We start from the raw sequence: 27,781 nt of genomic DNA, 5'->3' as shown, positions 1-27,781 counted from the left end.
ACCACCACATCTCTAACTGTCAGGTTATCAACTGCTGCTTCACTTCTTTTGCCATTCAACAGTTTGTTAATGTTCTTCCATAAGATATCACTGTCGTCAAACAACATCATCATCATCAGCCTATTTTATGTCCACTGCAGGACGAAGGCCTCTCCCTGCAATCTCCGATTACCCCTGTCCTGCACCAACCGATTTCAGCTAGCACCCGCAAATTTCTTAATTTTGTCGCACCACCTAGTCTTCTGTCTTCCTCTACTGCGCTTCCCTTCTCTTGGTACCCATTCTGTCACCCTAATGGCCCAACGGTTATCTACTCTACGCATTACATGACCTGCCCAGCGGCATTTTTTTCTCTTCATGTCAATTAGAATGTCGTCTATACCGGTTGCTCTCTGCGTCAGACATATGGTTGTAATAATAATCTTTGGCTTTCTTTAGAGTTTTATTAAGCTTATTTCGAAATATTTTATATTCTTTAAATTGTTCGATGCTTCGGGATAAAAGAAATGACCCAAAATGTTTTTTTTTTGTTGTTAGCTTGATGTGGTTGCACATTATCCACGGCTTGCACAGGTTTTTTTGCTTGTGATACATGTGTAGAGAAAAAGAACACATGTAATGCTTTTTAGAATGCTCAAGAACGTGTCGTAGCTCTTGTTGCTATCCTCTGCTGGTTCCAGTCAACCTGTGCAATTTTCTGCCTAAGTATGTCTAATGCATCTGGCGATATTTCACGATATGTTGTCTCCGGCCATACATGTGTCTTCAAGTCTCTGTGTCACTTAAGCATGCAGAAAATTGGCAAGTGATCACTAATGTCACAGGTTACAACACCAGATGCGACTTTTTTCACTAACAGCATTAGTAATTAGTAATTAAAAACCATTTTGTTGTAATAATAGTAAGAGTTCTGAGGTGGAACCTGAATTCTTTAAAATGTCGATGTTGAGGTCACCTCCAATTGTAAGCAGCCATTTGCACTCATTAGCATGCGTAAGCAGAGAACCGAAGAAACTTAAGAACCTGGCAACAGTGCGAATTGGCGGTCTGTACAGCACGGCAAACACACTTCTACCCCGTTAAATGTAGATGATCTCGACGTCTCTAGTAAAAACGCTAAGTTCACTTATGACATCAAAACCTGGTACTGCTACCTGTATCGACATCCCTTCTCCTCTGCTATCTGGACGATTTAAAAAGAAATGATTGTAACGAGGTAAAACAAAATGAGAGTTGTTATCGCACCAAATCTCAGTGAACATGATTACGTCGAAAGAAACTTTGATTCTAACAAAGCAGTAACGTCATCATATTTCCGCTGAATGGATCTCGTGTTAAGGTGAAAGAGCTTAAACAGTTTGTGTAGTTCACAGGGCACAAGATTTGTTATATTCTCAGGAAGAATGCAATCTGCAGCCATCTTAGTACTGGTATGGAAAGCAGACTGCCCAAAGAAAATGTGGAATTTCTAGCAGTCTGCGCAGACCTTGCCGAGATCACTTTCATGCTTTATTGCTGCAACTTGCGGATTCTCGTCGCGTTGTGCGAAAATCTTGCCGTTTTTAACCCAAACAAATTTACATCGTGTTTGCGTGCTACAGCCATGCCCAAAAGACTCTTCATGTACTAACAAAAATGGTAATTTATGTAAATGGGCTCGTCTGTCGATGAACCCAAAGATGATTCAGTCGGCAGGCCCAACTTAGCGTTTGTGAGCCTTGTTTTGCCTGCTTTTTCTAGAACCTTGTCCAGGTTATCTCTCCTCACGAACTGAACCACAATGTTTCTTTTTTTTTTTATTTTTGTCTTTTGCTGAAACCCTGTGACATAGGTCTATGTCAGTGACTGAAATTAGCTCAACGATTTCCTTGCCAATTTTGCTGAGGATATCTGAAAGGCATTCATTTGTGTTTTCTTTGACGTTTTTGATTTCCAGGTTCCAGTTACGTGAGTATTGCTCTGACTTCACAAGGTCAGCTTGGCATGTAGCAAGGTCGCTTTCAATGGCGATGACCTGCAGTCGGAGTGCTTCGTTTTCATTTTGTAGTCGCTTATTTTCAGTCAGGGAGGCTTCAAGCCTCTTATTAGCTTAATCAAGGCCATTGCTTATGAAAGCCATGCTGCGTTTCATCTCTTCTATATCTGCCCAAGGATTTCTTTCTTCCAGGCGGACACTTCTTTCCAGAGATTCTCAGAGGCTCTTGAATTCATTTCGAAGCTCCTCCTTGAATTCCTAGAAGCACTTCTGCATTTCCTTCAACATTTCTTAGCGACCGGGACAAAGCACAAATACGTTTCACAACATACTGTGGCAGCAGCGAGTTAACAAATGTTTCTGAGCCTTATGTGTGCACAAGAATTAACCAGTGTAAGTTGTAATTAACCTTCAGTACCTTAAAAAGTAGCTACAAATGGACATGCACATACAATTGAAGCCACTTGCAATGATCAGGCTTAAGCAGTAAAAATACTTCGATACACCCAAACCAACCCCATAACAAACTGAAACAAACCTTTTTCATGCTTTATTAACAATTATACAGTCGACTTCTGTTATTTCGACCTTGACGGGACCGACAAGATTGCTGGAATTATCCAGCGGGTAGAATTAAAGATGTAGAAAAAGTGTTAAAACGCACAGTATTTGCCTGATTCAGACACACTCCCGAATCAAATGCCTGCCCACTTTCTATGTGTAAAAAGCAGAAAAATATCATAGAGATAACATTGAAGCTCCTAAAGAAACTAGAAAATCTATCGCGCATCCAAGTTTTTAGCAAAAAATCATGAGCCATTCCACTCTGTGAAGGTGGACGACACAGAATTTAGAACAAAGGTACAAACCCATTGATTGTCCTGATCGGTGGTCATCCTGACAATACGTACGTGTACACATTCTCGTATCACGTCTGTTATTAAATGTGTCAGCATTCCTAGGCCTACCCAATGAGAAATATGTCCATCATGTAAGACAATGAATGGCTCATAGCCCCTTAAGCAATGGCCCATACCCCTGTAGCAAGCAAAAAAAAAAAAGAAATGTTATCTACCTGAGAGTCTACTTGAAAATGGTGCTTATTGATAACTAATCTACTAAAAACACATATAGAAATGACGAGATGTATAAGCTTTTGCATAGAATGAAGCGATTTTGCATCAAGTTCAGGAGCTGTTTTTGCACATGCAGACTTGTTGACGGACAGGACAAATCTACGGAACCCTAGCCATAAACAGCTTCAATGTAAAAAAATTTGCATTATATGCTGCACAGTGGCAGCCGGTTTCCTAAAATAAGCCTTGTCGTACAGTTATTTAGGTTAGCTTCGCCACAATGGTTATTTGTTATGCGGCAAAACATAGGCACGCCGCGGAGCAGTTTTATGCTCTTTCTTTGGAAAAAAGAAAGGCACACACTAGAATCGAGTAAATACCGCAATAAGAGGTTGTGAGCTACTGTTGTTGCCTGAAAATCTTTCTAGGGCAGGCTAGAAATAGGTGTCTCCAATGGGAAATCATGTGTATTCAATACATACACAGTCCCTTGAGCTCTGCCGGGACAGATGCTTCCAGTAAAGCAGAAGCTATTGGGGTCACCATAGGCAACTGGTCAGGTTCGAATTATCTGGCAAAGGGCATATTTAGGATCTAAATAATGGATGTTGGGGGCACAGAAATACATGGGTGCCGGCCGGGACCTTCGTTTAGGATCAAATTAGGAGACGTCTGCTGTATATGGACTCATCATCGCCAGCGCAGAAAAGAAGCAAGGAAAGAAACCATTTAGTAAAACACAAAACTATGCATGCTAGGTATTAATTTTTGCCTTTGCCCTGAAATGTTTCTTAGCGTCACTAAGAATAGCATTCTTGGTGCACAAGATTATGTAGACCTGCCTGAGTCCACTTGGAAGTAGAAAGTATGACAACAAAAAAAGGAGAGAGAGAGAAAAAGAAATAGCTCCCTTTGAGTGCCGTGTTTGTGGCATGCAAACAACTTTATGGCACTGGCAGCTGGTAGTCCGAGTTCAATATAGACAATGTCCAGTTTATTATGAGTGAGATATTTTGCATGTGTATTGGTCAGTAAATGTCACCTGTTTGGTATTGAGAATACTGTGTCCGAGTTCGTTATATAGTCAACAACAGAATGTTCAGATGCTAGCATTTTCAGAGATGCCTGATAATTAGGGCGCCTGCGTAGCATCGCCATGTACCCCATAGAGCCAATGTATATAGACGTTTGAAATTTCGGACGCTGAATCTCTGCTGTTCTATTTTTCTGACCTTTCTCCATGACCGCGGGTCCAAAACGGCATTATTTGAAGCCACCACGACCACCATTTTGATTATCTCACAGCCTTGAATTGGTGCTCTTGCATGCCAATCTTCTGGCAGCCGCAGCCAGCCATAGCCACTGCGCTCATCGTAACCATTTGTATTTGGCCACATGGTGTTTGGCGTGCAAACATTTTGTGCTGTCGTGCGCTCTGCAAAGCTAGGCCTTGCTGCTTCGGCCTTCACTACCAAGCCTTCTTTTGTTTGGTGTCGTGTTTTTCATTGAAAGGATTTGCCACTGCCAGCAATGGTGCCGACTGCACCTTCGTCATCTCCACCGAGAGCTTCGAAGCTAAAGAAGCGCGACAAGGGCGTCCCAAAAGCCAGCTTCGCCGTAACACAGTAGTGTTATGCAGTCAAGCATATGCAGTATACTGTGGGGAAGCATATCAAGAGTGAAAAGGGGCCACTGTCACGGGACATAGTATGTGTAGACAGACCCACCACGTCCTGTCGCAGGACGAGCACCGAGATCCCTAATAAGTGTACTGGCAGGTCTTCAGAGATAGTTTGGCAGTGGCTGTATCGATTTGAGCCCTTGAGGGTAGTAAAAGGCATGCATTCGTTTTTTGTAGGGAGTTGGGAAAGTTGGACGTTGGCAGATTGTATCTCTCGGGGAAGAAAATGGGAGCGATGCATTGAGCTCAGCTAGTGTCCCTTGAGAAATTTTACTGGGGCAAATTACTGGCTTTTTATGGCACTAAAAAAGTCAACAACGGTCTCTGTGGTAAAAAAAAAAGCAAGCAATGTTGTGGTGACTAAATACTTGCTAAGCTGTCAACACTGGTTCACAACAAAAGATAGCATCATTACTTTCTGCACTCTAGATAACACAATGCTCACTTCAACAATTTGAGTTTACTAAGAGCATTTTGTATGATGATAGTATGTGTAGTGACAGTGTAGCAAAAGAAAGAAAAACTGCACGGGTTGTAAAGAATACGCATGGCAATATGGAGCACCAACCTTCATAAAGAATGGCATGTAGGATAGCCGAACACCGATCTGGTCAGCAAGTGGCTTGAGGATCGGCCGCAGCTCAATAAGCCGTGTGACGTTGATCTCATCGCAGTAGCCAAAGTGCGGGATTGCCAGAGACTGTGCCATAGTCTTAGCCATGGCTTTGCGGATGCCCTTCACCTGCTCAACACGGTCTGCAACAGCATGCAATGTCTTGACTGCGACTGGCTTCTGATGAACTGGAGCTTTAGCCAGTGTTGGTGCCACCTGCTTTGGTGCAGCTGCAGGTGTAGGTGCCTTGGCTGGTGCTGATGGTCCTGCATAATAAGAATAGAGTTTTAGCATGTTTGCAAACTTCTTACCATCTTCCACCGCATGTGGCTTGCTTTGGCAGCGGTACAGCATGGATTTTGAGGCGGCAGCAAGCTATTGTAATGGTGCTGAGCCAGACTGCACGCTTCTTGCGTGTGTGACCATAGTAAACTGGTCAATGAAGTTAGATTGCTGCACAGTACTTCCCTCAATTTTTTTTTCTTTACATATTGTGCACGATATTGCAGCCGTGAACGAAGTTGCCGACATTCAATTTGTTGCCTATCCCCCACTTCTGTTGACAAGGTGATTTCACTGCCGTACAGCCATTATGCTTTTGGTCGACTCAGTGCCTAACAGCAACTTTCGCCGCTGGATACTGACAAAGTGGCACTGGTTAGGCCTTGCTGCATGGTACGGCCGTGATGACTTTCTGCCATCAAAGGTTGTCGCGGCAAGGTGGCAGTGAATATGTTTGGACCCGTAAACCATTTCGATGATTGGGCATGAGATCACGAGCTAGACTGGTGGCTTAAAACCGAGATTAGGTCCACAGGCGATATGCCAGCAGCTACCGCAAACGCTCTGTTGTTTTTTTGCCTTAATAGACGGAACGGGAAAATTTCTTGTGTATGCAGAAAGCTTTGAATTGAATGAGTTGCAGAGTCAAAAGGCATGCACACATACCTGCACTTTGCGATGGCATGCGACGCACATCGAGCTCCAGCGTGAAAACGAAAGCGAAATGCCTCCACGGGCTCGACAATTACAATATTTTAAGAAGGCAGTATATCAGTCAAGCTCACCACTAGGGCATTAAGCAAATTTTTAATACTGCTGGTGTTAGAACAGCAACAAAATTATTTTGATCCTAAAGTTCACGTTTGTAGACTGCCCGATTATTCGGACGTTGTTATTCGGACTGTTTTCACCGTCAAGTTCGACACTCAGTATGCTAATATCACATTCAGAGGCAAAAGTCTGGACACAAAGGCAAATCCATCATGTGACATAGGTGATTATGTAGCACACTAGCCTAGAAGCTTGGCAGACTTATTGCAGCTGTGCTACTGCACTCTCTGGATGATATTTCTATGCAATAAGCTAGGTAAATTTGGGGGAGGGGTCCTGTGTATAGACCCCCATGTACGAATGCAAAATGGTCTTACTGTATGTCAAATTTGGTGATGAATATTTTGGAATGGAAGTGGTCTTGAAGAATTGAACAAAATGAAGTTGTCTTGGAATTAATCAAAGTTTTCAATATAAACATATATACCATAAATTGCCAAATTAAAAGGTACATTCTTGTTTGCCAGCTCTACCTGTTCACAAAAATCTGCCAAAGCATATAAATGACCTATGCAAGCAGTTATTTGTGTAGCTGGCATTAGCTTTATCAAAATTACTGGTACTTGAACTTTAGAGGACTTTCCAATATGGGCAGTTCGCAATAGTTTTCGTAAACTTGCTTCTCAGAACTTTTCACATTTTACTTCTCCGTAATGCACTTTTGGCTGCCCCAAAAGCTGCTCCAAAATGGCATGGGCCGGTATCATCACTGTGCTGTGCAAAGTGTTAGTAGCGTTGTAATTTATAATGTGCAGTGCTTTTAAAATTTTCGTTGAACTAGACAACTAATGCGACCAGAATATTTTTAAGCACGTCGTAGTTGGTCAAAGCATCACAAGGCGTCACGACCAGGTTGTTATGTGCCATCCAGGACTTCAGTAACCCGGTAAATCACAAACTGTAAGAAGTTTGCAGAATAGCTAAAACTCTTTAATGACTGATGAGACATTGATCCTGGTGTCAGTGAACATGTGAGAATGCAGTGGAAAATACACTGCTGTGCAACACAAGGTAATGTTGTGTAGATGTGCACGCCAAATATATTTGTCTATATTGACCACATCAAGTCCATGACAAATTTTCAACATTGGCACATCTCTGGAACTATGTCTCGGAGCGTGGAAGCACGAAAGCTAGTTGAGGCAGTTTTGAGGGCAGAGCTTCTGCACTGAATGAGGTTGTCACCATATATAGGACTCCCTACTTGGGCTGCGAAAAGGTGCAAGCAGTGGTTTGTGCCACATACTGTATATACTCGTGTAAGGGCCGCACATTTTGTTCTAGAATCTCTGCTGGGTGCGGCGCTTACACAAATCAGGCCGATGATGGCCCGCTACAGGTTCCTACTATTTGCGCAACTGTAGCAGAAGGTAAGAGAGTCACAAATGACATAATGTTGCAGTAAATGACCTCATATGCCAGCCCATCATCCCTAACCAGCGCTGACCCAAACAGAGCTCCTTTCTCTAGAGGTGAAATGCCACCGATCTGAATGGAAACACTACAAACACAGCCAAGACAATGTGCCAGACAAAGAAATAATGGCGCGGCATCGCTGGCCTGAGTGGCGTCGACGGAAAAGCAGCTAGCGTCGTTTAGTGGCAATGGAAATAACTTCGCATTACAGTGGGACGTTTTACTGCGATAGAGTTAAAGGGACACTAAAGGCAAATACTAAGTCAAGCTAAAGTGATAGATTAGTGCTAGAGAATCTCAAAGGTGCCAATATTATCGTGAGCAGAGCCTTAATAATTCATAAATTGAGGTAAATGCAGGACATGATTAGAGACTCCCACGGGACATTCAAGCACTTACCCGATGACGAAAGCTAAATTCTGTCGCTAGTACTCAACTACTGGTTGCAAAAAACATCCATGTATTGTATTATAACATGAAATGAAATGCTACATCTCCAGTTATATTTCATTTTTAGAAAAAATAACTCTTTGATATTACCCTTGACAACAATGCGGGCGGTCAAAAGGTTTCGTTTTTTCTCGACTCTCCGCCGCCCACACTTTCACATCTCCGAGTTTCCTTATCGTGTAGTACTGCGCTGGTTTTGCTTGCTCGGAAAACTCTCACAAACTGTAAGTAGCAGCGAATTCAACTTCCATGTGATATCGCGGGTTGTTCGAACGGTCTACGTCACTTGACCAAAAAGCAGCTGCAGCAGTGAATCCACCGCTCTGTCTTGACTCGGTACCACCGCCTGCCTTATGTCTGTTGGGCGCCGTTTTGCTCCCCGATGGCAGCAAAGAGTGGTGATGGCGTATGAAATGCCACCACTCCTCCGGTTGGGTGGCGGGAGATTTGAATTTCAAAAAGGCATTCGGATATTTCAGATGCAATTTTCTCGTAAACTAAGTCTTTTCTTTGCATGAAACAAGCATTGTGAAGTTTCTGGAATTATATTTAAACAGTCCACGTCGACTCAGTATTTGCCTTTAGTGTCCCTTTCAAGAGGCCCGTGTCACAGAAAATCCGCTGTTGACATCTAGCGTCGGTGTCCAGCGTCATTTTGGCAAAAAGATTTTCAAACTACCCATACCCAGGCCATCCACGTGATGCAAGGAATTTACTGAAATAATTGAATTTCTGAAGCTAAAATACGTGGAAAAATTGTAAACTACGACATACACACAACCTAGATATGAAAGGTCTCGTATTGTAATTAGACTACATGAGAAAACATAATTATTACGCAAAAACTCAAAGAAACCCGTTTTCCAGCATTTCCACAATTCACAGACCGACCACAGCATCCGCCATTTGGGCATGGCGGCGCATGGGTGTCTTGCGAGCCAGAGCGGCGTGCCCGGTTCCTTGCAATACGTCCAACTGGTGCTCGCGTCTGCCACATAGCGGCCCATGCAAGGCGCCGTGTTTCTACCACAAAGCCTGTCTTCGTGCATAGCGTTGGCGGCCAGCATTTCACGGTGAACATTACGGTTACATATGCTCCAGTTGCCGCGAAGCGTGAGAAGCACTCAGGGATCTTTGAATGCTATCGCGTTCCACTCTAAGGCAAAGCTTAAGCATCCTCCAAATTTTTGAATTTTTTTTTTCTAAATTTTGCCCTCCTAAGTGGTGGTGCGACTCTTACAAGAGGGCAGCCCTTACAGGAGTATATAGGGTATCAGCGAAGTAGCCTATTTCGCTGTGTTAACGTGGCTACTCTTGGCTACAGGGCAGACTTTCTTTTTACATATTACAACTAAGCAGTGCATCTAAAAAATACAATAGTGCGGAAACCTTATGATGATGATAATTTTCAGTGGCACCATCTTTGAAATGGGGTGATAACAAATGGTCATCCAGCCTGTGGGAACTAATCAGGTTGCACTATATCTGTGGCAGTCTAGCCTTTCTCCTATCTCTACTTTATCTTGTAAAGTTGCCTATGCCTGTAATGACCCTGGCACCATCTGTCCTTCCCTGCTTTCCTATCAATGATTTAAACATCTCCTGCTCATCTCAACTGCTGGCCGGTTAACACTCCCATCAGTTTTGAACCCCCAGAGCATTCGGAAGGTCGACGTTCTCTACGGTTCTGGCTGGGTGAATATCTTCGCATACTATTACAATGTGCCCAGTCTTTGGATTTTTTCTCTAGAAGCCTCACCCAGTCGCATATATTTGCTCCTGTATGTTTTCGTTCTCACATACACAGTTTAGGCCTCAAAAAGGAAGGCACGGCCTTTCGGGTTATCATATGAAGTTCCTTTCCTGGTTTCTTGCTAGCTGTCTTCGTGAAACTCCACAGAGTTTATTGCATTTCATGGGGCAGTGATGCAATCTGGTGGCGCAGCACATACCAATGTGCCAGTGCTGTGAACTAAAAGATGGACAGCACGACGAAAAATTATGCCTTACAATCTCATCTTTATGCCAATGCAAAGCCTCAGTGTGATGGTGGGTGGATAATGGTAGGCATTGATTATGTGGTTACGGCAGGAAACTTACAGCATAGCACAAACAATAAAAATAGGAAGAAAGCTGCAATGCCGTGGCTGTGGTGGCATTTAGTTGCCAATAAATGGCACATTTAAAAACATTGTTTGAAAGTACTTGAGAGGAAATGCCCGTTATACAAGACACATTCCACACCTTTCATGAAAGGTGTCACAGGATCCCTTGAACAGCATGCAAATACAAGGTCCCATCAAAGAAAAGTTGGAGACTCACTTGGGGCCTGCTTGAGCTCGATGTAGCGCAGGACATCTTCCTTCAGGATACGTCCATCCTTGCCAGTGCCAGTGACATCAGAGAGGCGTATCTGTGAGCACATTATTACTGTTTTTTAAGCTGTGTATAGCATGCAGGATGTGTGTCTGAGACCAGGGACAAGCGCAACTTGTGAGTGCTTTACTTCAGGAAGATGGCTTTACGTACCATATTTGCATTCATGATCTAATACTAGTACACAAGATCTTGAATTTAATATGCAGAGCTTGTAAAGCATGTTGTTGTAATGATACATGGCAAACATTGCAGTGCCATGCATTGCAAAATATATTTAGGGGCTGGATACATCTTATGGTTATTTGTTTTACACAAGAAGTGCATAAAACAAGAAGGTGCACCACTGACTGAAGGAACTTTGTATTACAAAAATTGATGATGATGATGATGATGTGTAGTGTTTAGTGGCGCAAGGGCCAGGTTTGGCCAAAGAGCGCCATGACAAGTGTTAATGTTGATGTATTATGGAAGATGTGACTTGGCTGTAAAGTGGCCTAAAAATAGTCGCTGTAAAGTGCGTAAAATCTACGTGCTATAAAATTATGGCGATGATTAATGAAGAAAACTATGACCATTAAAATCCATCGTAGGAGAATGATGCAAAATGGAAAACGTATAAGATAGTAAAATTACTTGGAGCACTGCTGCCTCGCCAGAGCCCTTGAAACACAAGGGCCTAGAGGCGCGTGCTATATGTAAGAGCTATCACAGCGGTATCCTCTTAAGAGAGGACCCGCTACGAACATGTGGGGCTAAGAACATGCAAGACAACATCTTTCAGGAAGCCCAGGACTGCGCTGGAGTCAAACAGCGGTTCTGGGCCGAGTAACATTACTGGATGAAGGGGGATGTGCTGCCGGTATGCCAGAGAAAAATGTTTCCTTCTCTCAGATTCGGCTGCCCGACACTCCAGAAGGACGTGGAGGACGGTCAGCCTCTCCGCGCATCTACCACAGGTTGGAGGCTCGTTTCCGGTGAGTAAAAAGTTATGTGTGCCAAATGTGTGTCCTATTCTTAGACAACAGAATAGGACATCTGTCCGGCGTGATTTTGTTACGGAAGGCCAGAATCCTAACTGTGGCTTTATCACGTAGAGCTTATTATTTGTTTCCGCGTCCCATAGGCGTTGCCACTGGTTCCGTAGTTTCCTCCGTAAGAAGGGCTTCAGGTCTGTGACAGGAACTGCAGCGGTGGGATTAGCAGAAAATGATGCAACTGACGTGGCCATCTGGTCTGCCACAACGTTACCTTCGATGCCCCTATGACCTGGCACCCAGCATATGATGACATGCTGATTACCTACATACGCTTTACACAGAGCAGAATAGAGTTCGTTAATTACCGGATTTTTATGGTTAGAGAATGCCATCAAGGCCTTCACAACACTAAGGGAATCCGTATATATGACTGCTTTCTGGAGTTTTGATTTCCTGATATGCTTCACAGCCGACAATAGTGCGTAGGCCTCAGCCGTAAAGATACTAGTTTCCGCATGCAGTACGTCGGATTCCGAGAAGGATGGACCGACGGCTGCATAGGACACCCCGTCGTGCGACTTCGATGCGTCTGTGTAGAACTCCGTGCAGGAGTGTTTGTGTTGGAGTTCCCGGAAATGCATTTGGATTTCAATGTCTGAAGCGTGCTTTGTAACTTGAACGAAAAATGTGTCGCATTGTATCAGCTGCCACTCCCAAGGAGGTAGCAGCTTGGCTGGATGCATTAGGCGAAGTTCGAGGAGTGGAACACGCATTTCATGACTAAGCTCCCTCACACGCAGCGAGAAAGGCTGTCTTACGGAAGGACGATTACGAAACAGTGTAGCATATGTCATATCATTAATGGTGTTAAAACAGGGATGTTCAGGATTAGAGTGGACTTTCAAAAAATATGCTTGGCTGATGTATGTTCTCTGGATATGAAGCGACCACTCATTTGATTCTGCATATAAACTTTGTATGGGACTCGTTCTGAAGGCGCCAGTGGCCAGTCGAATTCCTAGATGGTGGACTGGGTCTAACATCTTTAGTGCGCTCGGGGCGGCAGAGTGATAAATCACGGCGCCATAGTCTAGTCGTGATCGAATGAGGCTTTTATAGAGATTCATTAAGCACTTCCTGTCACTACCCCACGTAGTCTGGGATAGAAGTTTGATTATGTTCATTGTTTTTAGACACTTTTCTTTAAGATGTTTAATGTGGGGGACGAAAGTGAGTCTGTAGTCAAGTATGACACCTAGAAATTTGTGCTCTTTGTTTACTGGTATCTGTTGTCCACACATTCGTAAGCAAGGATCCGGAACTAGGCCTCTCTTCCTTGTAAACAGCACACAAGAACTCTTTTGAGGATTGATGTTAAATCCGTTTTTCTCTGCCCACTGTGACACCTTGTTCAAACCATGCTGTACCTGTCTCTCGCAGACTGTGAGGTTGCAGGATTTAAAACCTATTTGTATATCGTCTACGTAGACGGAATAGAAAATAGCTGGTGGTAAAGATGCACGAAGCGTGTTCATCTTTACGACAAAGAGCATGCAGCTGAGTACGCCACCCTGGGGTACCCCAGTTTCCTGTATAAATGTACACGACAGTGCAGGACCTATTTTCACTCGAAATGTACGGTTCTCTAGGTAGCTCTCTATAATGTTTAACATATTGCTGCGGATACCTAGCGCAGAAAGATCGCGCAGGATTCCGTACCGCCAGGTTGTGTCGTACGCTTTTTCCATATCCAGAAATACAGATAAGAAAGATTGCTTGTGCACGAAGGCATCGCGAATGCTCGCTTCGATGCGCACAAGATGATCGGTTGTAGATCGCCCTTCCCGAAAACCACACTGAAATGGGTCAAGCATTTTACTGGACTCTAGGAGATGCACGAGACGGCGATTGATTATTTTTTCAAATACCTTACAAAGGCAACTTGTCAGGGCTATTGGGCGGTAACTTGCCACTGAGGAAGGATCTTTGCCTTGTTTCAAAACCGGGATCACAATGGCTTCTTTTCCATGTAGTCGGGAAGTATCCCGCAGCCCAAATCGTGTTGAAAATTGTGACTAGTGTAACTTGGGTGTCTTTATGTAAGTTTTTGATCATTTCATACATGATTCTGTCAGATCCCGGTGCAGAGCTCTTGCATGCGCTCAAGGCAGCTCTCAACTCGGCAATGCTAAAAGGACAGTTGTATGGTTCATTCTGTTGACATTTTCTCATGAGTGGCTTACATTCTTCTATTTGTTTATATTTCAGAAAGGATTGCGAGTAATGGTTGGCACTTGACACGCTCTCAAAGTGCTCCCCAAGTGAGTCCGCCTGATCTTGTAGGGTATCGCCTTCTGTGTTTACCAAAGGAAGTGCATGTGCTTGTCGCCCTCTTATTCTATTGACCCTGTTCCAGGCTTTCGCCTCATCTCTGAACGAGTTAATACTCGATAGAAACTTCTGCCAACTTTCTCGTCTGGCCTGTCGGCGGGTTCGCCTGCCTTCGGATTTTACTTTCTTAAAGTTGACTACTGGTAGATTCTCCGCAGTGGGAGAAGCGCGTAGCAACCCCCACGCCCTGTTCTGATTTTTACGAGCGATCCTACAATCGTCGTTCCACCATGGGACACGCCGTTTGCAGGCCAAGCCTTTTACTTCTGATATGCATTTAAATGCGACATCTATTATGAATGCTGTAAAAAACTCGACTGCAGCGTCAATTCCTAACGAAGACAGGTCAGCCCATGAGATACTAGTTAGAGATCGAAATTTCTCCCAATCAGCTGTCTCAATCTTCCACCTAGGAGCGTATGGTGGATATTCGTTTTCTTTATATGATCTTAGCAGTATAGGGAAGTGGTCGCTACCGTAAGGATTGTCGGTAACTTCCCATTCAAGTTCAGGCAGAATAGAAGGAGAGACTATACTAAGATCTATTGACGAAAAGCATCAGTTTGCGAGAGAGTAATATGTGGGTTCTTTCTTATTGAGAAGGCACGCTCCAGAAGAAAAAAGGAACTGTTCAACAAGGCGACCACGCGCATCTATACGAGAGTCGCCCCACAGGGAGCTGTGCGCATTGAAATCGCCGAGAACAACATAGGGTTCTGGCAGTTCATCTATAAAGGACTGAAATTCATGTTTAGTTAATTTGTAATGTGGGGGTATATAAAGCGAGCAAATAGTGATGAGTTTGTTTAGCAGAACAACTCGCACCGCCACTGCTTCAAGGGGCGTTCGAAGCTGTAAAGGTTGACATGCTATACTTTTATGTGTGAGAATCGCAACACCACCCGATGATGCGATGGCATCATCGCGATCTTTGCGAAACGTAACATACGTACGGAGAAAGTTTGCGTGTCTGGATTTTAAATGTGTTTCTTGTAAACACAGCACTTTTGGATTATGTTTGTGGATGAGTTCTTGCAAATCATCAAGATTTGTAAGGAGACCTCTAATGTTCCATTGAATGATTTGTGTATCCATATTTAAAATAAATTGGTGCTGTGTTTACGGAAACGGATGGGATGCCTTAGATTACAGAACCCTTTCGAGGCCCTGTAATAGGGGTTTTGTTCTTTCTGGAGCGTTCGAGGGAGCCTCGCCGCTCCTTAGGCGCTTGGTGCGCCTTGAGGATGGGTGTAGTGTCCATTGCCTCTTGTGAGGCGCCGGACACGTGCTCTTGCGAGCAGGAAGTTTTCAGAGGGAGTCCTGCCTTGGAGGGCAAGACCCCTGCGCCCACCAGCCCGGAGGTCGATGGGGCTCCCAGAGGGATTTGGCTACGCCGGCCGTTGCCAGCGCAGGAAGGGACCTGGGAAGTTGAGGCAGCCTCGGCTGCGCCCACCTTTGGGGTCGATGGTTCCTTCTCCTCGGTTGACGGAGCAGCGCTAGCTGCAACCGTCGCGGGGGCAGATGGCGTGACTGCCGACTCACTGCTTGTGGGTCGGACAGCCGCCGGAGGCCGTTGTGACGCTGCCCCCTGACGCGCCACTTCGGCAAAGCTTTTCTTTGGCAGGTATGCTACCTGCCTTCGTGCCTCTTTGAATGATATGTTTTCCTTTACTTTGATTGTGACTATGTCTTTCTCTTTTTTCCAGGACGGGCACGACCGCGAGTATGCGGCGTGCTCGCCTTCACAGTTTACACAATGGAGAGTGTTCACGCAAGCTTCAGAAGTATGTTCGTGTGCACTGCACTTCGCACAGGTTTGACGGCCTCGGCAGCTCTGCGAACTGTGGCCGAAGCGTTGGCATTTGAAACATCTAAGCGGATTTGGCACATATGGCCTAACACGGAGCTTGATGTACCCGGCCTCTACAGACTCGGGCAGAATACTTGAGCCAAAAGTCAATATAAGGTGTTTGGTCTTGATTTCTTTGCTGTCACGCCTGATCTTAATTCTTTTAACATTGATAACGTTCTGGTCACTGAAGCCCTCCAAGAGTTCATCCTCAGTGAGCTCCAGCAAGTCATCGTCCGAGACAACACCACGGCTTGTGTTCATGGTACGGTGCGGGGTTACTGTTACTTGGGTCTCCCCAAATGACACAAGTTTCGGCAGCTTCTCATACTGCTTCTGATTTTGGAGCTCCAAAAGGAGATCACCACTTGACATTCTCGAAACCTTATATCCTGTACCGAAAACTTCGGTCAAAGACTTGGAAACAAGGAATGGTGAAATGGATCGCACTAGTTTGTCTGGCTTTTCTGAGTGAATCACGTGGAATCGAGGAAAGTTGTGGACTTGTTGTCCGAAAAATTGAAAGAGATCTTCGGTGCGCCCTCGTTTCTGAGGGCGATCAGGAAGTTTGGGGAAGGAAGTTTCCATGAAAATGTATAAAAGTTCGGCAACAGCGCCGACCGCCCACCACGGAGCCCAACGAGGGGACGCGGCAGAGCTTGCATGCAAGTCTGCACGACGCCAGTCGTACGCCGCCAGTATAACCAAATATGGTGTACCCAAGGTTGGGTAGCCACACAGGGTTAGCCCTTGCCGCCAAGGAAAACGGAAGTAAACAGAAGAGAGAAGGAGACAGGAAAGGTGGAAAGTAAGGGAAAGACGAAGGTTGTAGGGAGAGAGTGACAGGAAAAGGCGACTGCCGATGTCCTCCAGGTGGGTCAGTCTGGAGGTGCCGTCTATGTGAAGCCGAGGCCGAAGAGGTGTGTTGCCTCTGCCGGGGGGCCTTAAAGGTCCATGAATACTTTGTTTAGCGCAAAACGACAGAGACAAGAAAGACGACAGGACAAGGCGCTACTCTCAACTGACATCATTTTATTGCGTCACTCCTTTATAGACCGCTCAAACCAGAGGAACATGCGCAGTGAGCACCATGCGGTGGAGCCACCAACATCCGATCCCAAGAGCGCACTCATGCGACAGAATCCAAAAAACCAAATTCAGCGCTGTACAAGGTTAAGGAAGGCACACTAATGCACTGTGACCCCAATGACTGAATGAAAAAAGCTTCCGATAACTCTCGGGCGGTGGTGTCACGGCTCTTTTTCAAAATCGTGGTATCACGAAACATGGGTTTGCACTTGCATGTTTTACAATGCTGAGCCAAATGGGAACCTGTGCCTGTTGGTATGGATCGCTCATGTTCTCTAAGGCGCTCGTTAACACAGCGGCCTGACTGCCCTACATACACTTTGCCACATGACAAGGGAATCTTATAAACCACACCGACTCTGCAATCTACAAACTTCACGTGGTTCTTTTCACAATCAGGTTTTTTACTTGTTTTAGAAATACGGCTGCACAACATTGATAGTTTCTGAGGAGCGGAAAACACTACCGGAATTTGATATCTAGTGGCGACATTCTTTAGATTTGCGCTAAACGTTTTGCGCTAAACAAAGTATTCATGGATTCGCACCAACTAGCCCGCCAACGCATTGTGCTGGCCTTAAAGGTCCAAACACCCAGCATCGGCTCAACCCCCAGGATCCCCTTTTCCCCAGACATGGCTAAGCCGCGCACGGCTACACGCGGGAGGGTCCGACCCTCGTGTGCTCGGGTCCGTGGTGTCGCAACACACCAAACGCCTGCTGACGCAGACGCCCCTGCGGGGTACAAAAATTGAAGAGAAAGTTGAGACAGAAAGAAGAAAAAAATTATTTTATAAGAGTTTTCAGAGTCCATGTTGGATAAAGGTGTGCATTATAAGTAGGATAGAGAACAGTAAGAGCAACACAATAATCATATTTCAATATGTTACAACTTTGCTATCACTTTGCTATGTAGCACATTAATTTTTTTGGAGGAAACATTCCATAAAGAGTAGTGTACAAGCAACAGTAGAAGACACTTTTTCATGTTCCGAGGGCTCTGTGGAATGTTTGAAAATGTATAAAATAAACACTGTGCTCACATTGTTTTCCATGGCTATCCGACGAACTGCAGGTGTTGTGAGCACCTTGTCCCCTAGTCCGCCACCAGGCTCGCTGGCCAGGGGCTCCGAAGACTGTTCATTACTGCGCTGAGACTTAATGTCCTGGTCCTGGACTTCATCATCATCTGAGGAACCTGTTCAAATTGTAAAAAAATGCCATGTTTGTTCACTTTTTCATTTAATCTAAAGATTAGCACACCTTGCCTGCAGTTTACATGGGAAAACTGGTTTGTCAAAGCAGTTGTATATAGAATTGGAACCAGGTCTGTTGTAGGGAGTTGGTTGATTCTCAAGTTAATGAAGTCTGATTGTGAAATGAGCCCGATGGACACACTACACAGAGTATATGAGACAGAGCTAAATATTTCTGCAAACTGAACACTCCATTTCACTAAATATTCATCTGAGGTGTGTACAAGGAAGTTTTTATTACAATGTGAGAACAAAAGTGCTTAAGTTTCATATTTCCTTCTTGTAATTTCTTCACGTGTTGTTTATTCTAAAAGATTCTCTAAAGATGTCGCACAATATCAACACAACTTTTCATGAATGTGCATGCTACTTGCATGTAACGCCACGTGGAGCAAGAGAGTTGGTCATGCTCTTTAAGTTCAGTTGACACCTTTAACTTCGTTTTACTTTCTGTGGTATTCTCAACTGCACTTGCACTTTATCAAACATTTCCCTAACACTTCAGTTTCTTCAGCTTTCCTGTCTTGCTGCGAACAACAGAAGTAAGAGCTACACTTTTCCAGGAGTAAGTTTTCCAGGAGGAAAGGATGCATAGAAAGGCAGGGAGGTTAACCAGAGGTAGTTCCGGTTGGCTATGTGTGACAAGAGTCCACGTTATAACATATAGCCTTTTTCTCTTGATTAAATTTATTTTGTGTTCAAAGGGGAAACAGTCTGTAAGGCTCTTGTCACATGCGAGATATGCTAGGCCATTTCCATGTAAGGGCCTAGCGAGAAAATGAAAAGGCAACTCACTGAGCGAGTCATCGTCAACCTCGATGTCGACAAGCGGGGACCCGACCTTGCAGATGTCATCGACTTCGTGGTACAGCTTCTTGATTCGGCCGTCATAGCGGCTCGTTATGGTAACCGATGCCTTGTCACTCTGCACTTCACAGATGCTGTCGAACTGGTTCACCGTGTCACCAAGCTTGACATACCTGAACAGACCAGAAGCTGCCACGATCAGCTTCAAAATGAGCAGTACCAGTATCTACTTTAGTCAAATGCTGATGGACTCTTCCAAATAAGCACAGGTAAATTATATAGGTGGATTATGCCTTAGGCAGATGCAGTGGTTTCTGCGCATGTTGTGTCTCCATTTGTCATCTGTTAATTTGCACAATGAACCTGAAGGTGCAGACAAAGGTAATGACAAGCATGTCACTACCTCTGTTAAGAACAGCTAAAGTGCTTATGAAGCGCTTTTATAGCTAGAATATCACAATTCCAGAGCAAGAAATGAAGATGAGAACTTTATGAGAAATATACCTTGGGGGAGCAAAGGAATGTACAGCTAAAATTTAGAAAGAAAATTTGGCAAGCCTGCTTTCATACTAGAGTCTAAAGTGAATATAATGAATTATTGGATATAATAGAGTAAATTTAATGTGCTCTTTGGACGATGTAACCGTGTAATGAATATATGCTTATAACGAATATTGGACATAACAAAATTTTTTGGTCAGATGTGATTTCATTATAGCAAAGTTTGATTCTACATCTCCAAATACAACAGGAAACTGCCATGAAGGAAACATTTTCCCCATGGTTTCTCAGTGCATAGTACAACAAAGAGGTGTTCTACAGTGGTCACACGACTAAGTACAGAGGGCACATTTGATGTGTCATGCACTGGCCGCGAGAAAGTGCCATTTTAGTGCCTCCTACATTCCGATTGCACTTGATGACCACAAAGTGAAACAGGACACGTGCTAAACCAAATGACCAGAACAACTCGGGGTACAGTGAATTGATGAGGCCCACCATTCCTTGATTGTCACTTCGCTGATACCCTCGCCGATGTCTGAGAGCTTGAATGCCACGACCTCCTGAAGCCATGGGCTGGTGTGCAGGGGACGCAATGCAGGCAGACGGGTTCGCACCTGTGATGCCACCGGACGACGTGGAACACAGCTTGCAGCGCGTGGGACATGCAGGCTTCGTCTCGAATGCTGCAAGTTGGGCCCTAGGTGAGTGCCGTTGTTATGTGGCAGTGGTGCAAATACATTAACTTTCTATGGACTAGTGTCGCTGGCAGGCAACAAACAAATGAAATTTCTCTTGCCGAGTTTTAGTTTTCATTATAGAGTTGTTCGCCCAATGTTTTTGGCCAAAACAGAATGATAGGCAGCAAGCATTATTTGTTGGATTAGAGGAGGAATAGAGGGCATGGAAGAAGATTGGCACATCACATGCTTTCTCTTGAAAGCAAGGTCAGAAGAGAAAGAATGATGCGAAATCCCTCTGCTAAGTGAACAACCTATCATCACAACAACCAGCCTTGTGAAGCGTTCTAGCCTAGCATCCTCACTGCATTGGTTATTTGTAGCAATGAGAGTTGCTTCAAGTTTATTTTGTAGAGATGAGTACGACAGCAGAGAGGTAAGGGCAGCACACGCGTGGCATATTAACCGACATCTGAGCGTGTTGCACACAAGGTTTGCAATGTTACAAGCTCGCACATTATTTTATTATGACATGCCTTCTCGATCCATGCTTTTTGGCATAAGTTTAGTTACGTCGTTTTCGCCTTACAAACGCCACATGCTGCAGATAACTAACAGGTAGTACGCACAATAATAGTTGTACCGAATAATTCCCGAAAGAAATAATCCGGGAAGCGTCAAAGATTTTTGCATATACCTTCGCATATACGAAAGCAAAAAGTGAGTCTTACCGCTAAGTGCACGGCGATCAACACGAGTTATTCGACTCACATCAACTCGTATTCGTAAACGACTGAGCACCAATACAATGCGTTGTTCATTTTCGAATCCACAACTGTTCACAGCCAATGCTGAGAGATCAGACAGTCGTGACAAACGTGTGCTAAGAACGCTCGGCAGTGGTCGCGCCTACGGTGGCTATCGCCCGTAATTCATCCGAAAATACGGTAATCACGTTACTTAGCGCGAGCTTGTCAGTTTCAAATGTTACAATCGCTTCAAAAGAGGCCGTTGAACCCCCCGTAGCGGCTTTCCCCGATAAAAGCAAGTATGCGGCGGCGTGATTATCGTACCGCGAAAGGGTACCTTGAAAAAATCAGCAGATGGTACGTACGGTACCTTGCCAATCGAGTTTACGTTAGCGCACTAGTTCTGGTTTTATATGCGTACTGCAGTGAGACAAACTTTAAATGGCAACAAAGTAATGCAGTCGGTTACCCATTTGGACACGTGATGCCGGGCTTCGCGAGGAATGAGCTTGAAATCCCTCGGGACGAGTCGAAATAAGACCGCTGCCATGCTTACAGTTGTAACGCAGCTGCACAGCAGACAACACGCCACCACAGCACACCTATATAAAATTAGTAGGACGCCTGCACTTTCCACAATGCAACGGAAATAAGCGTAGCGGTGGCGTTGTAAACTAAAGTATGTGATCGAGAGATGGCGCTGGCAAAATCAAGTTACTAGCTGGGAGAGTGTTCAGGTATCTGTACATGCAAAACATTGATTCACAGTGGAGGAAAAGAACTAGGAAGCTTACCAGCAAGTATGCGGCCTGTGGGGTGGGCAACACAGCAACAAGGAAGGTCAAGCGGAAAGTCAGGGAAGCTCATTACTTTTCGAAGCGAGATCGGGATGCCTTAGAACACGCAGCTATAAAGCGAGATATAAGAAGGAAGAAGAAGCATGTGCTTGCTGCGGTAAAGCTAGGGAAACGACGGAGCATATTTTATTAGAATGTGAAGACGTCTACCCAGCGGTCGATTTAGGCACCACTGGCCTCCTTGAAGCCCTTGGGTTCAGCGGGAGCGGTGGTAAAGCAAACAGGTCCGCAATAGACATTAGTAAGAGGCGATTGGAGGATTGGTGGAAGAAAAGTAGGGAAACGACAAAAGACGTACAAAAGCACAATTCGCAATAGGGGATCAGAAAGTTTGGACGCGGTAGTTCATAGTGTTTTTTTTTTCTTTTTTCATTGGTTAACCTAGGTAGGATATTAGGCAGCATATAGTAGCAAGAGCTTGGTGGCGCAACCCACCGCCCCGTTCCAAAGGGGACGCTCATAGCATCCATCCATCCATCCATACTATCATCATTGTATTTTTTACTTCATGCGTGCCGCAGTACCCATAGGAAACTCTATGGCAATACCAACTGCTAAACCCTTTCCCTTTCTCTCCATTAGTGTTAAAGTCACTGGTACTTTAATTAGTGTCGGTCGCGAGCGCAAGTGTGGCTGGCGGAAACTCTGGGCACTACTTCGCGTGGCTTCCGAAACCTTGATTATGCGTGTGCGCATTCTTGAAGGCCATTAACTTCAATCCTCGCTCAGCGTATGTTTGCACGCATTACAGGCGGCAGCTATTCGAGAGCCTGACAACCAACCTTTAACAAGTACACCCAAACGATTTGCCGACTGTAGTTTCACCATGGTATTGGCCACGTATTCACCGTGCGCCGAGTAACCAGCCGTCGGCACCGCCCACCGCCCGTGATGATAGTGTTGGTCGTGAACCTACATTAGGCTCGTTACGCTGGGAGCTCGAGCCATTCCGCAGGCAAGGAGGCAATGCTGTCATCATCATTACGTATAGTGAACAATATGGCTGGATTCATAAGAACATACATTTAGTCATAGAGTTTCCTACAATAATAGTAGAACAACTCTATACATAAGAGAAACTCTATGACTGGTATGGCCCGTAGAGTTTCCTACAAAAATGAGGAAACTCTATGGTATGGCCCTTGCGGTAGGGCTGGTAGATTCGTCACGCTGCTCGCTCGCTGGCTTTGGGCGTTTTGTTACCGTCGACAGGGCGGTAGCAGTGTTAGTGGTAATTAGTGTTCACGATACTCTAACATGACTACAGATATCTTTATTATGTCGCCAAATCACAGCGAGGCCTCAACTGGGGAAAAAAATAAAAGAAAACACTTCAAGCAAGTAAGATTACATTGTTTATTGTCAGTGGCGAATGAAGGAGTACATGTCCACAATTTCCGTACAGGTCAGTTGGACTTAATGCTTTCAGTCACTCAGTTTACAACATACATAAGCACAGATAACCGTCTATTTAATGGGCTTGAAAGCTGAAATCGAGCGAAGTTTTCTCATCGTGTTCGGCGTGCCGATGAAGCATGGAGAATGAAACTTCAGACAACTATATTTTTTCTGGGCTATTTTTGTACTGTAGTTGCATACAGGTCTGCTTGGCGTGTTTCACACTATAGTCTGCGTTCGATTATTTTAACATAAAAGGTGATCGGCAATGATGAAGTGTCAGCAAGCTCGCGCTGCCATGTCCCATTCTTTTCATAACACATTAGCGATCGAGGCACGTAGTGTAGAAAAATAGCAAAAAGAAAAAAAAAGACGGTATGGTAAAATTTTCAGCACATGTCGTTTGATTTTGATATTTCTGCTGCTCATTTAGTGTTCAGTTTTGGTGTTAAGGGCTTTGACACAAGTGGAGTACTCGTCATGGAACGTCATATAGGCGTTTCTTACAGGACTTGTGCAAATATTGTTTGAATAAGCAAGGATACTACATAAATATATAAGCAAGCCCAATTAATGTTCACGGATCCTTGGAAAATGTAATTTATGGTTTCATGTTGAAAAAAAGAAAAGAATTAAATCTCGATTTGTGTATTTAAACGAGGCAATAAGGTTGCAAGCTACGAGATGCAGTCCAACTGAGTAAACGAGATGTACAAGGGAAGCTTCAGCCTGGAGCCAACATTTCAACCAGCAAACACATTTATGAGTGCTTTGACGAAGACAAGTTTGCTGTTTGAAGAGAATGAAAAATTGTTTTTTAGAGATTTGCATGTCTGCTTGAGAAGTGTGGAGTAGGCCGGTTGTGTGAACTTGCCTTTTCTAGCCATCTCTTAAAGTGCGGGGCTAGCGTAGTTATTGATTTCATGCAAACTACATGAACCATTTATAATTAACAAATGTAAACTAATGCGCATATTCATATCTAATTCTAATCCTAGCACTTACCGCCCCTTAGATTCCATCATGCTGTACACATTACAAATAATTTAAATTGGACTATTATTACAGAGTGTGTCATTAAGAATGCTAACCACATGTTCCGGTACTTACGGCGCAGCTTTTCCAAAACATTTAAGGCAGAAAGCTGGGCTTGTTGTACACACCCAGAGCGTGCAAGGTTAATCCAGTTTAGTGGGTAGTTTCCGAACGAACTGTGCTAGGTTTCAGCGGCGGATTTTCACGCTAGCTAGCACATTTTTTAAAAGCAACACGTCAACACGGCCAGACACTGCGTATCACTAACGACGGAAGCCGTGCATGCAGCCGTTATAAAACTCCAGTGAAACGCCGCAGCTGATTAAATTAACCGTCTTTAAACACGTTCGCTTGGTGGCGGCTATTGAATCTTAGACGCATAAACTGACGAAGATATTATTGTTATTTAATTAAAACGAACCTGCGCGACGCTGCTCAAAGAAAACATTACCGCCGTACAATTTGAATCGACAAACAGCACGTACTGCAATCGATACCAGTGGGCTGCTGCATATCAGACGTCAGTGAGGTCTCAAAATCTTTATTCAAGTAATGAAACACAAACTTCAATAACAGATCTCTAATAAAAACAATCTTCTACATATATTGTGGAAAATGACATGGTAACTCTATATGTGTTGTCGGTTATTATATGTACAATTAAGATAAAAATATTTAGCTGCCTTTAGCGCTCCTAGCAGAAAAAATAAAAAAGAAAGTATATGATCAAACTATAGTAGCTCCACTTACGCGCTTCATGCTGGAACGCGCCGCGGTTGATGTTTCGCCCTCTGGCGATTGCTGGAATGAGAGAGTGACGCCCGGTGAAGCCACCTCGCCGTTTGCAACCTCTGCGACGGTGCGGGCATGGAGGCGGGTCTCTAAACCGGCTTGTTTGCTGGCTAGTAAGCAAAAGTTATGCCAATAACTGCTTTACGCCATCTGTATGCTCATTCTTGACTTTCTGGATCCACTTTTTTTTGTTATTTATTTTTCTTTGACATGTCGCAAAGACTTCTGGATCGGTTTGGCTCGTAATTTTCGGCTCCATCTAAATCCAAAATCGAAGGCGCTTCAACAAGATAAACAAATCGCAGACGGGGACAGGGCCTACGAGAAGTGCCGAGCTCTGGTATGCTTTCTGCCAGGATTTTACCATTTTTAACGTCACGGTGACGGCGCCTAAACGCTCGAGCGACGTACTTCGCTGCTATGGAGCGACACAAGGCGATTCCGGACCCGCGATGCTAAATGACCTTCGAGCAACGTTGCAGTTGACAGTGCGTCGCCACCATGTTCAAGCTAAAGGAGTTGGCCCGATGGTTGGGCATGACGGTGTTCGAAATGTTCGTGCACCTCGTTTCCATCACTCTCTTCTCTGTCATGGTCGTCCTCAAGCTGGACAAGGCGTTCGACGTGTCCTGGTGGACGGTGTTTGTGTCGCTGTTCATCTGCGATGGTTTGAATGCTTATTTTTGCGTTATCGTGTTCATACGACAGTACATCGAAGGCGTGTACAAGGCTGGTGCCTTTCGCGCCGTCTGGAGCTTTATGCAACTGCTGCTGATGTTTCTGTTTAAGTTACTCTTGTGCCTCAAGGCCGAAGGACAAAAGAGTAGCCTCGTGTACTCGGAAGTATTTGCGCCGCTGTTTATTTTGCTGATGCTCGTCATGGTGCGTGCCTGTCATCTGCATTGACATGTGTTAGGATTTTTTAAGTGACGTTTCTTGGAAGAGCGCGAGCCACGTCTGCGTAGGGCCGCTGCGTCGTCTGCGTATCTTCACAGTGTATCGTCTGTGGGCCAGTGCTGCGTCGTTTGCTGCTGTTATCTCGTTGTACAAAGCTAACGAACGTTCCATAACTCTTGTTTGCGAGATTTATTTACTTATTTTTTGCGTTGCCCTCTTTAACTTGTCAGAGTCCTGTGAATAAGGCAAATGATATGTCCCGAAAACATGTCATTTGCTCGATTGTCTCGACTACATACAAAGTCAACGGAATGCTGTTTATAAAGTGCTGTTGCACTTAGTCGTCTTGCTTTGCAGTGATAGCTGCATGTGTTTTGCGGGCTGTTTTTGGTTAGTGACTTGAGCGTTGCACGTCTGTTTCACGAAAGAACTGTGTGAGCCATCGTTTTCTAGTGTACAAAGAGTATTTATTGCTATCTTGACCTCTTTTAATGTAGTCAGAAGCTTGCAGCCACAAGTACGATGCCCTAAGATTCTTTTGACTGAAGTCTGCATGTAATAAAAACAATTTCTTCACTTTGGAAAATAATTTCTGCGCCTCTGCTGCATAGAAGTGTTCCTAAAATTTGTATGTGCTTTCATCCCCAATTTATTTTAATCTTAATATTGCTAGTCGCTTTATTGAGATCATAGCAGATTCACTGAATCACAACCAACAGCTGTTATTCAATGAGTGTTTCAGGAAAGGGAATCTATGCACATAATAAGAGATAACCATTTAATGCCAGGTTACATAAGCACAGGCTCGAAAGTGTGCCAAAGCTGATGAAATTGGAAACGCATGAGATGGCAAGGGGGAAGAGCTTAAATGAAAATCGAGTTATCACAGCAATAGGTGCTCTACATTTTCAAGTTTCTTTTTTTTTTTTCTTTTTTTGCCCGACATTGCCTTATCACTTAGTTTTCATGCATAAGTCAAGTCAGTAACATGTTGCATATGGTCTGTGTAGCCTTTCCAGGGTTTTCCGGTGTCTCCAGTATGCCCGTATCCACCTCTGTGTTATAGATCCTTCCTTGTTATTATCAATGATTTTACTAGTTAGTGACTGATATAGATTGAGCACACAAACAAAAATATATTTTCATGATACAGTTAGGTTGGCAAGGATGACGAAGATGCTTAGGCAGAGCACAAACAATAACTGATTCAGGTTATGTACTCTGACCACTATATTGACTGTAGTAGTGCAGCTTAATCTTCAGGAAATAATTCTTTTATTCCCTTTTGCAATTTGATAAATAGCTTTTCAGTTCTTTTACACATTGGTACAAAAAAAATTTGACATAATATCTGAGCGAAGTAAGAATTTTAGTTGCCGTGAATGAAAATGGCAGCCTTGCAGCGTGTATTTGCCATGTGCCCTCTATGCCATTTTTGTGTTTTCAGACAACATAACTGCCTCTGTTGGTGTAAAATATCTGCGAAAACAGTGGAACCAAGGGGTCAGTGCATCGTTCAGTGAGGAAGAAACCAATGAAACGAACATACAGCAGTGATATTTCAAGGTCTTTTCTGTTGTTGCCTGTAATGGTATTATGCTTGGAAGGAATATTTAGAGAAGTGGACTAGGCCAGAAGACCACACGACACAACTGCTTTGTAGTGTGATCTTTTCGTACTTAACTTCTTGTGCCGAAGTTTCCGAAGCTATTATACTTTAGTAAACAAACAGCCATATTTTTGAACTACTGCCACATCTAAGAATTTCTTTATTTTGTTTGCTGCATAGTATTTGACACAA

The 27,781-nt window shown here is 44.1% G+C and overlaps 2 protein-coding genes across 3 annotated transcripts in view; one reads left to right on the top strand and one right to left on the bottom strand.

Annotated features, from left to right (window-relative positions):
* Positions 1-21,613, bottom strand: part of Dbct (Dihydrolipoamide branched chain transacylase E2) — a 39,006-nt gene extending 17,393 nt beyond the window's left edge. The window contains exons 1-6 of one of the 2 annotated variants that reach the window (XM_050186404.3): positions 21,471-21,613; positions 20,071-20,258; positions 19,060-19,244; positions 18,052-18,206; positions 10,647-10,737; positions 5,301-5,611 (exon numbers count right to left, since the gene is read on the bottom strand). In XM_050186404.3, coding sequence (XP_050042361.1) covers positions 5,301-5,611; positions 10,647-10,737; positions 18,052-18,206; positions 19,060-19,244; positions 20,071-20,258; positions 21,471-21,551 — 1,011 coding nt within the window. In that variant the 5' untranslated portion in view covers positions 21,552-21,613. Of the gene's footprint in view, positions 1-5,300; positions 5,612-10,646; positions 10,738-18,051; positions 18,207-19,059; positions 19,245-20,070; positions 20,273-21,470 lie in introns of both variants that reach the window. The other variant, XM_072285371.1, reaches the window with a different exon arrangement.
* A 3,971-nt stretch (positions 21,614-25,584) lies between these two features.
* Positions 25,585-27,436, top strand: LOC126539530 (transmembrane protein 203). The gene is made up of 2 exons (XM_072285241.1): positions 25,585-25,965; positions 27,428-27,436. The coding sequence occupies exons 1-2, from the start codon at positions 25,585-25,587 to the stop codon at positions 27,434-27,436; spliced, it is 390 nt and encodes a 129-aa protein (XP_072141342.1).
* Positions 27,437-27,781: the final 345 nt, after the last annotated feature.

Source organism: Dermacentor andersoni, chromosome 11 (genome assembly GCF_023375885.2).
Source record: "Dermacentor andersoni chromosome 11, qqDerAnde1_hic_scaffold, whole genome shotgun sequence".
Classification (NCBI taxonomy): domain Eukaryota; kingdom Metazoa; phylum Arthropoda; class Arachnida; order Ixodida; family Ixodidae; genus Dermacentor; species Dermacentor andersoni.
This window is presented reverse-complemented; position numbering and strand designations above follow the sequence as displayed.